Consider the following 10,852-nt stretch of genomic DNA (forward strand, 5'->3'; position numbering starts at 1 on the left):
CAAAAGAATGACCCGACTGCATGACCGGGTCAAATCAACTCATCTGTTTATTTTATTTTTTTTCTTCTTTCTTCTTTTTGTTAACACCTAATCCATTCTAAATTTTCAAAGCCAATTTTGACCTAGTAAACGTCCATAGCTCTCAAAACTTGAAACACGAAAGTTGTAGATAATCATTTTCTCTTTCTCCAAAAATTTGAATCGTCTCGATCGGAGCTCGAACGGAAAAGTTATGCAAGAAATACGAATAGGTATCGGTTTTGATTTCCGAGACTTTTCTTGCGATAAAAAATTATCAAAAATTCGTAAATTGCACAATAAAACTCAAGAATGATAATTTTGAAACTTTATTAAAATATTAGACAAATATGGATATTTAATTAAAAATATAAGTCATAAAAACCGAGTTAAAGTGTACAATTACGCAGTTTTGACGCGTAATCATACCGCTGCTCATCTGAGCACGAACTCTTGCGACGACGAGGGTGGTGCAACAACTGCGATGGTGGAGAAGAGGCTGTGAGTCGCTTGGCCTAGCGTGGCTTCTTGTGGCCTTCCGTGGTGATGCAGAGGAGGTCATGGAGGCTCGTCGGGCAACTTGGCTGCGGGGCAGAGGAGCTGTGGTTAGGTGGTGCGGCAGGAGGGGCGGCTGAGGAGTATATTTGACATTATGACTTTTGTCACTTGGGGGCTACCATGTTTTCCCTTTTATACTTTTAGAAGTAATCAAGTAATTTAATCAAAAATTTTTATATATATTATAAAATTTTTAATATCGTAATAAAATGATTTTGTCATGCTAATGTCAATTGTTTGAATCAAAGCAGTTGAACTAGTTAGACAGTTAAAAAATTAAAAATTTTCATTTAATTTATTAAACTAATGTCATTTTCAAATATAATTTTATTAAGGATAAATTTCATTTTTCATATATTCTTAATGGTTAACTAGGGGAATGTTCATTTTGTCAATAAGTTTAAACTTCAATTAGTTTTTATTTTATTTTTTTAATATAGTTTTCAAAATTTTAGTAGGTGGAGTGTCACATGTGAAATACTACTCTTGAAAATAAAATAATATTTTTGTAATTATTTAAAAAATAAAAATAATAAAATTATTTTCAAAAATAAATAGCTTCAAAACTTATTATTATTATTATTATTATTATTATTATTATTATTATTATTCATTTTTGTTGTAAAATAAAAAAAACTAATTAGTCTTTTAAAATTTTTTAAAAATTAAATTGCTATTTTTCATAATTCAACGGACTCTTAAATATTTTTAAAAATTATAATTAGAAAATAGTGAGCTCAATTTGTGCTTAGCCATGTGAGGTCTGGACAGAAGCTGCTTATCACGTTTATAAGAAGCCAATTGCTTATCAAACTCATTTTATTTATGTGATCTTTACAGCTGTGTTTTTCTTCTCTACGCAATTTTCCCCAGATCATGGCCCTGTAGCCTGTAGGCACAGCCGTCTGCAAAGCATCAAATTGAATCATTCAATCACCATATATTAACGAAAATGTTACCACTGAGACCGTTCATCGCCGCCCGCCATTACCATAATCCCTGCTTCTGTGCTCATCGTCCATGGCTACTCAGACCCTTCACATTCCCCTGCGCCCCGCCCTCTCCCCGCCCCTCTCCCGTAGCGTGGCCGTCATTGGCGCGGGTGCCGGCGGCTTAGTCGCCGCCCGCGAGCTCCGGCGAGAGGGCCACAAAGTCGTCGTGTTCGAGCGGGCGGACCAGGTCGGAGGCACCTGGGTCTACAACCCGCTCACAGAATCGGATCCTCTGGGGCTCGACCCGTCTCGGGAAATCGTACACAGCAGCCTCTACGCTTCTCTCCGCACCAACCTCCCCAGAGAATCCATGGGTTTTCGCGATTACCCGTTTGTGGCCGTGGAGTCGAAGGAGAGGGACTCGAGAAGGTTCCCGGGTCACCGCGAAGTACTGTTTTATCTGAGGGACTTTGCCAGAGATTTTGGATTATGTGAACTAGTGAGGTTCGAGACGCAGGTTTCCCACGTTGGATTGGCGGAGGATGGGAGGTGGACGGTGAAGTCTCGCCGTAGCAGAGGCGGTGATGATGAAGATGAGATTTACGATGCTGTTGTTGTTTGTTCTGGTCACTATACGGAGCCTCGGATCGCTGAAATTCCTGGTAATTGCTAAGAATTTACTTAATTGTTCGAGTGTTTGTTCTGTTTGATCGAAACGCTCAGTATATGGGAAAGATCTTTAAAATCTAATTACATTAAGTTAATTTTACTGGCAGAGAGTTTATATGTGCCTGATAAAGTGGCATGTCCTGATTCGGCATTAGATATTAAATTTACAGAAGTTGACTTTTACTTAAAAAATCGAAATTGGCCTTATTCATTTTTGTGACTGGGAAATGATTGCGAGCCCCATATCTGAATTATTTGAAATTGATGCGAAGGTTATCTATTGTTATAGTTGCAAATTCAAATGCAATTTGCTGGCGTTTTTATTTATGTTATTGAATGATGCTGAAGGTTTTGAAATGCTAATATAGTGCTTATGCAAAAGTTTTTTGGAAAGAATTTAGTTAAAATATTGGTGTGCTATGTATTTACTTTTGGCCTATTCCTGGCTTCTTCATAATTACAGTGAAATTTGACATGGACTATTTCTAAATTTTGTCATTGGTCTATTCCTGTCTAATTACATATTTCATGGAGTAATGCTAACTTTTTTTCTAAATTAATATATTCATATGTAATTTTAATTACATTTCCCTCTTATTCTATTCTATCTTAGAATAGACATTACACAAACTACACATAACCTTAAGTGTATTTTGATCTTATTATCTTCATTGATACATATATCCTTCCAGGCATCAACAAGTGGCCGGGGAAGCAAATGCATAGCCACAATTATCGCACTCCTGAGCCCTTTCAAGATCAAGTACGTATCAGGTTTCTAGTTTTTTTTAAAAATTATTTGACGCGGAATGTCAAAACTCAGAAGGTTTGTATGAGCAAGATTAAGGCATTTAGAGATCTTCATGTTTACTATACGTTTAGGCATAATTTAGGATATTTGGGTTATGTAATTTTCAGTGTCTTGGAATTTGCTATTATGTTTCTCTAATTAGGGATTTGCTCTTATTTTTCCAATTATATTTCCTTATTTAAGAATTTACTGTTATTTGCTAGACATTGATTCCTCATGGAATTTAATTTATTTTCTAGAGATTGCTTATTTATTGAGTATTAGGAGAAAACTTACATAAAGGGTTGATGGGTAACTGTCAGTGGCATATTGAATACTGAGAACTTAGATCTAAATTGAGTCTCACTTCGATTTTCTCTCTCTTAATTTTTTCATTTTATTTTTTGTTACCCTCTTTTGGTTTCTCTTAATTTTCTATTATTTTCTTGCTGATTCTTTGTTCCTGATCAGTCCACATCAATATCAGGTTTGTATTGCATTATAGAGCATCATTATTTTATTTAATTTATATGATATAAGGCAATGTTTTTTTAAAAAACTATATAATATTAATGGATTTGAGTTTTTTTTTTTTTTTTTTTTGACACTTCGATATGAATGTTCGGCTCTTTTTTTTTTTTTTTTTTTAATCCTTGTCTCAACTTAGGTATGTTTTTTCTTGCTTTTGAAAGAAAAATTTGCAAAAAAAAAAACCTTCAAAAGCTAGAAAAGAAAAGTACTTTCAAAAGTTAAAAGTTCAAATCAAATGAATCATGTGTGGCGAAATGTTGCTGGTGGATGTTTGCTGCAAGCACACGTGCTGAGGCTGGTGGTGCAAAAAAGGTATTTGCTTTAATTTATATGGAGCATTTAGATGTTCCATGGGAGAAAACTCATGTTTATAAATACTTGCTTGGAAAAAAAAAAAATGCAGCACCAAATGCACAAGGTTCCCATGTCATATTAGGTCTGGGCAAGGTATTATGCACACAGTCCAACCTTCACATAGGGAGATACTATTTCCATAAACTGAAATTGTGGCCTTTTAACTTTTTCAGTGTTACACTATGGCTCAATCACAATATACTGTTTTTTTTTTTTGTAACCACATCTTATGGGGTTTAATGTTGGAATTTTTGCGAAGGGATCCCATTTGGAAAAGAAAAATAAAATGAGTTCTCAAACCATTAATAGAATGGGATAAAATGTGTCACCTTAAAGGAGACTATATTTGGAGATTTGTTGCATTTTCATTATGAAGCTTTGGGTTTGGGATGTAAATTAGCTTTTGGTGGTAACAGTTAAGCATGGGGAGGAAACCTTTGTCTGGGTGACCCATGAGATGTGATCACTGTGTAGGATATGCACAGGTGTGGCCTGCTAGAGTGTTGCTCTTATAATCTCACTTCTTTTGAAGTGCAGCATCTTTCCTGCCTTTGTTAGTTGGGGAAAATATAGTGATAAACTTCTTTGGTCTTCAAGTTTAGAGTTGTCAATTCTTGACCCTTTCTACCAAAAACTTACAGATTGGTATCTATCAGCTTGGAGACACCTTTGGCTTTGCTATGGAGGTAGAAAATGTGTATTGAACATGAGGCAACAGTGCAACCGGAAGCAAGCAGGTGTTGTCTCAGCACAAGTTCCTTTGGGCATGTTCATTGTTAAGGTTTTTGTTGGATCCCAGCTACATGCCCGTCCAAGATTATATTAGAAATCCCTCTTTCTGAAGGATCACCACCTTCTTCTAGATGACTATGGCATCCTTTTTTTTGGATAACTATGGCATCCTTTATGAGACACATTCATTCACTTTCTGGAAATTGGATGATATCCAATGATTTGTGATTTTGTGGGAAATCGAAGTTGAAACTGCGGATCACTTGTTCATCCATTGACCTGTTGCAAGCTTCATATTTTGGTAATGAACTGAATTTTGTATGGTCTACAGACTATAGATGTTCCTAGCTTGCTGGCAAGTTGGGTCTGTAAGCCATGGAACTCAAGGACTGGACTCTCAAAACCACACCTTCTGCCAGCTATTCTTTCCTGAGAGACGAAGGTCGTCTATGATTTGAGTGTCCAAATTTCTGAATGTGGAACTTTTGTGTCGCTATGGTGCAAAGCTTTTTTGCAGTATGCTTTGCATGTATATTTTTTTTTAGATTGCATACTTCTACATTTGTCCATGAAAGACTACAAGTTTATAAGAGAGTGTAGTTTAGAGCAATATTAAAATTACATATCTAGCCAATTTTAGATGCTAATAGATAATTCCTCATAATGTTAGAAAAACAACTTAAAACAGGGTGGCTTATCTTCTATTACTTTTGTCCTGATTTTCTGAATTCTTGAAATACCTCCAGAACTGCTCTTTGTTCTGACTATTAGAAAAATTTTGAGGGTATACAATAAAAATATTAGGACCAAGGACCTTTTCTACATGAAAATTATTTTAAATCTCTCTAGAAATCTGTGCGTATGGTATGCACCCCTACCTCAAGTAGAAAAGGGAAGAAAGTAGTGCAATCATCCAAGGCTGTTGTTGACTTGGAAAATATAGCTGACTAGATGTTCCACGCTGGAAATTTTATAAATTATATAAAATGATTTTTTTGGTTTTGGTTTAGAATTTAAAGGAAGAACTAAAATATCATGTTGTAAATCCTTTAAATAACACTCTATTTCAATGTGTTCCTTGTTACAATTTGTCAATGGTACTTGACCTGATATTCAGGGTGTAGTGAAGATAAAAGCATCATAATTTTTGCGAGAAATATAGGATAATTCTCATTTCTTTGAGCCCAGAGCTAGCTTTTACCAGATTTAGTTATGCTTAATTCCCTTCACAGACAGCACACATTCATTCACATGCCTATGTGCCTGTTATGTTTTTGTTTTCTCAAGCCTGCAGCAGGCAATGTGATGGACAGAACAGGCATCAAATCAGTATAAAAAAAACTAAGTGGAGATCTGTTCTAACTGCTTCATCATCTTTAATATGCCTCTAGCCAATGGCATTGTGATGATGGAATTAAGAGCAAGACGGATGTGGTGAAGGAAATGGATAGTGATTAACGTAATTAAAAATGAAATTTGTTTATTTTCAAATACTTTTTTTTTACAAGCAACAAAAATAAAAGTACATTTTTTTGGCCGTTAATTGCTAATTTACATTGCCCATTTTTGTGCTATGGACAGTTTGTTATATTAATAGGGAGTTCTGCAAGTGCTGTTGATATTTCTGGTGACATTGCTGGAGTTGCTAAAGAAGTTCATGTTGCAACAAGATCTGATGATGCGTTTGGAGTGCATTCTTGCTATAAGAATATATGGTTTCACTCTATGGTAAAGGGATCTCCACCCTGTGGTAATTAGGCATAAGAAGTTCATCAAGGGAATTTTTTTATCTTAATGGTGGGAGATGGTTGATCTACTATGTTAATATCTTCTAAAATAATGCAGATAGAAAGTGCCCATGAAGATGGTAATGTGGTATTCCAAGATGGGAGCATGGTACATGCCGATGTCATTCTGCACTGCACAGGGTATGTTCCTGTTAAACTACCTCAAGCTTTGTTTAGGAGCAAATTGTTTGATATGAAAACTTGATGTTATACTTTTTCTTTCAGATACAAGTATCATTTTCCTTTTCTTGAGACCAATGGGATTATCAATGTGGATGACAATCGTGTGGATCCATTATACAAGCATGTTTTCCCACCTGCCTTGGCACCACGGCTTTCATTTGTTGGGTTACTATGGAAGGTTTATCTGCGAATAACATTTTATACCTTTGTTTTGCTTATTCAATCTTTGGCAACCTCTAAAACAAATATTTTCAAGTTTTTATCCTTTTTTTTTTCTTTTTTTTTTGGTAATTTATTCCTTTGCACTTGGTGGTACTAGGTTATCCCATTCCCATTGTTTGAACTCCAAAGTAAATGGATAGCTGGCATCTTGTCTAGTCGGATTGCACTTCCATCACAAGAGGAGATGATGAGAGATGTTGAGTCCTTTTACTTAAAACTTGAAGCTTCGGGCATTCCTAAGCGATACACACACAATATTTCTAGTTATCAGGTAAATATGGTTTTGCAAAAAGCTTACTTATGCTGCTGTAAAGTTTTCACACAATTTGCATTAGAATTGTTGTTTAGGTGAACCTCAGTAACAAAAACGATTTCCTAGAGAATGTGCAATCTCATTCTCAAAGGTACTAAGATTTCCCTCTTTGAGATTAGTGCATTTATGGAAAAGGTGTAAAGTAATGAACTGGCACATCTTTATTATGGTTAAAGAAACAAAATTCATGTCTGGAGTTTAATTCTGGGATAATATCTTTGAGAGTTTAAATTTATTTTCTTCCATCCACATGACTTGTCATGTGTTGAGTCCCTATATATATTAACTATTTTATTGCAAGTGTTCCTTGAACTACAGCTACCAAAATTTATGTCCTGCAGGTTGCAGCTCCCACAAGATAGGGTCTGCTATATAAATCATTTTTCGTCATTGTTCGCAATCTTGGAAACTTCTTCATAAAGTTGTAGTATTTCAAATCTTTTCTTACAACCTCAGCCAAAGTTGTTTTTAGTCTATTCCTATCCTTCCTACAAACTGTGGTGTCAACTAAATCACTTTTCCTTATGGGAGCATTACCTAGTGTTGCAAGTGCCCTAACCATCTTACATGTCCTTTTATCTTCATCAAGTGCTACGTCTAGCAATTTACAGGTGCAGCCATTCCTTCTTCTGTTATTATTATTTTTTTAATCTTTTGAAGTTATATTGCTCATCTATCTTAACATTCTCATTTAAGATATATTACTATTTGAATATGTTATTTCTTAGTTGCCCAACTTTCTAATATGTAAAGAATAGTTAGTTTGATGGTTGTCATATAAAAATAAGGATTATTCTATGCTACATGCACTCTTTTATTTTTACCAATCTACTTTAATTCTATGTATTACATCATTTTTATGTTTTCCTTGTATGTCCAAGGTAACTAAATTTACTGCCAATAATTAGTGACCATTAACGAAACTTACTGCCACTAATTTATTAACCATCAACTCTTAACATTTTCTCCACTAATCCTCCTCTAATTACTAAACATTATATTCCACATATTCTGTCTCACTTCTATTCCCTCTCCATTTTGTATCTTAGATTTCTCATTATTCCCATTTCCCAACACTCTCGTCAACTAACTCATTCGCCATGGTAATTTTCTTTCTGAGAGGATTTCAACCCCTGCACCGCATGGCCAACCTTGTGCCCGCATGGCCAATCTGTGCTTGCAGGCCCTACCTGTTATTTGATCACCTACTATGCCTACTTCAAGATTTTCATGAAACACCTTCATTCCTAGTGTAAGTTTCTTCAAGTTGTGTACAAAGGACAATTTATGCCATTTTTGTAGTTTTGAGTACAATGATTGGCTGGCTGCTGAGTGTGGTTGAAGCAAATGTGTTATGCAGTTACCAAGAATAGGGGTGAGCGATCAGTGAGATACCGAGATGAGTGGGATGATCAACACTTGATATTGGAAGCTCATGAGGACTTCGCTAAGTACTCTTCAAATGGATATTGTAACGGACGCATCTCTTAGTAACAAGGTCCAAGCACCAACCTAGTCTGTTTTGCTGAAAAATAGCTTGGTGGATAAATTCCTAATGGCTTAAACTTTTTGTAAAAAAAATGGTTACTTAACCTTGTGTCAAAGCAGCCTTGGGTCGAAATACGTGATGATCCGTGATATATATATGCATGTAAAACCATCAAGTCTTCCTCCTATGATAATCTAGATGTCTTAGATTATTCATTGTTATGGTTTTTCTAAACCATCAAGTCTAGCATTTTCTTCACTATTCCTCCTATAATAATCTAGTTGTGTCTTGGATTATTCATTGTTCTTGAAGCTCTCATTAATTAATTCATTCCCTATGGTTGGTATATTTTTTGTGTGCAATCACGCCCCCGCCATTCCATGGCCTGCCTATGCCTGCAGGGTGCCTTCTCCTTCAGGATTTTTAGAAAAAAAACCCTTTTTCCTAATCTTATGTTTCTTCTAGTTGTGCTCAAAAGACGATTCGTATTCCATTTTGCAGTTCGAGTACAATGATTGGCTTGCTGCAGAGAGTGGTTGTGCAGTTTCTGAGGAATGGAGGAAGCAAATGTACGATGCAGTTGGTAAGAATAGGCATCAGCGGCCAGTGACATATCGAGATGAATGGGAGGATCAGCACTTGATATTCAAAGCTCATGAGGACTTCGCTAAGCTCTTATTGTAATGGTATTTCTTTGTAACCGAGTTTATATTCTGGTGGAAATAAGCTTGTTGGATCAATTCTTAGTCTCCATTCTATGTTATTTTCCCCTCCATTTCATTGTTGTGTTTTTTTTCTATACTGAAGTTTGTTCAAGAATTGACATTCAATAATGAGTGAAAACTTTCTAATCTGAAAACTTTCTAATGATCTGTTTCATTCTGTTTGTGGTGTCTAAAAATATTATGTGTCTAAATATTAATCCTGCACCAGCCTCGAGCCTACTAAGGAACTATTCTAATTTCTGTCGAGTCAGAACTTGGAAGAGGATAAATGCTGATATAATCAACATACTGTCTCGTGCTTCCAAGTACAAAGAAAAATACGAGGTCTCATGTTTATCTAATTTTATTTGACGATATTAATGGATAATTACTACCATAACTTCACTTTTCAAATTAGATTTCAAATAACTAATGAAAAAAAATTATTCTATTAATTTTAAATGACAAAAAAAATAAAATATTATGCACTTATATTATTGTTATGACAGTAGATATTGATGAAAGTATTTCACTTTTTTCTTATTTTATAGCTATAGGGTTCTAATATTTCTTCAACCCACTATAATTTTAAAGGGGAAGGAGGGAATGTTATAAGTTACCGAGACCACACTTAGATGTCATGATATAAATAATTTAGAAAATTATAAGCTTGAGATAATTTAATTAAAAAAAAAAAAGCTATTAAGTTTTATTACCAGGCAAGTCATGTATTTTGCAGCTGACTTTTCATGTAAAAGAATAAAATGTGTGTGCCCTTTTATATTGAGATCCATGTGACAAACTAGGCCTGAAAAATAGGCAGTGTATGTTTGTGCAATCACAATTTGAGACTTTTCAAGAAACTAGGAGATTCACCTGTTTGATCCTCATCATATCATAACCACTATCATTTGATGTAGGACGGGATTGATCGACCTAATCCTACGAATCAACCCTCACACAAGCACATACACTCGAAACACCATGAATTAAGATTTTAATTAACCAACATAAACATCATAAATCAAGTTATAGTTTACATGTTTGATTTTTGAAACGGTGTATGATGTTGTCCAGAAATAAGTCCCAATGATTCTTTGTCAAGGAATCAAGTTTTATGTATATAGATGTTAATTTGAATGTCAAGATTATAAGTTCTAAATTAACACACTAATATTCATACAATTGATTTTAACTAACAAGTACCAATGTTGTAATTTGTAGATTAAAATGGGTTATTCAAATATGTGATTTTAATCTACTAGCAACGGTTCACAAAATATAGTAAGGATTCAAATACAAGTACTGAAGTTACCAAGAGATTTGTTTGGATGACTTGATATTGTTCCACACGTAGTTAGATCACACCGTAGATCCTTTGAACAAGCTTTGAAACACTGAAAAGAATGCAGCAATGGAGTGGAGGGGAGGTGGCTGTGGGCGTGTATTTTGTGGTGGCCGTGTGGATGTGTTGGAGGAGAGGCCGTGTGGGTTAGAGAGGGGAGGTGGAGATGGAGTCGCTGGATAGAATAGTGGTCTCTCACCACTTGATTTCCGAAGAGAACGACAT

At 35.1% G+C, this 10,852-nt stretch overlaps 1 protein-coding gene across 1 annotated transcript; it reads left to right on the forward strand.

Moving 5' to 3' along the window:
• The first annotated feature begins 1,356 nt into the window (after window positions 1-1,356).
• On the forward strand, window positions 1,357-9,437 carry LOC131164626 (flavin-containing monooxygenase FMO GS-OX-like 4). The gene is made up of 7 exons (XM_058121955.1): window positions 1,357-2,170; window positions 2,870-2,940; window positions 6,166-6,312; window positions 6,430-6,512; window positions 6,597-6,732; window positions 6,874-7,047; window positions 9,080-9,437. Exons 1-7 carry the CDS (start codon window positions 1,597-1,599, stop codon window positions 9,260-9,262), a joined length of 1,368 nt encoding a protein of 455 aa, XP_057977938.1. The 5' UTR covers window positions 1,357-1,596; the 3' UTR covers window positions 9,263-9,437.
• The last annotated feature ends 1,415 nt before the right edge of the window (window positions 9,438-10,852 follow it).

Source organism: Malania oleifera, chromosome 9 (assembly GCF_029873635.1).
Source record: "Malania oleifera isolate guangnan ecotype guangnan chromosome 9, ASM2987363v1, whole genome shotgun sequence".
Lineage (NCBI taxonomy): Eukaryota > Viridiplantae > Streptophyta > Magnoliopsida > Santalales > Ximeniaceae > Malania > Malania oleifera.

Excerpts from the sequence above, each read along its gene's own strand:
- LOC131164626 (XM_058121955.1), top strand. The coding sequence starts at position 1,597 with ATGGCTACTCAGACCCTTCACATTCCCCTGCGCCCCGCCCTCTCCCCG. Across the intron at positions 2,941-6,165 it reads CTGAGCCCTTTCAAGATCAA|TTTGTTATATTAATAGGGAG; the intron begins GTACGTATCAGG and ends TGCTATGGACAG. Across the intron at positions 6,733-6,873 it reads TTGTTGGGTTACTATGGAAG|GTTATCCCATTCCCATTGTT; the intron begins GTTTATCTGCGA and ends TGGTGGTACTAG.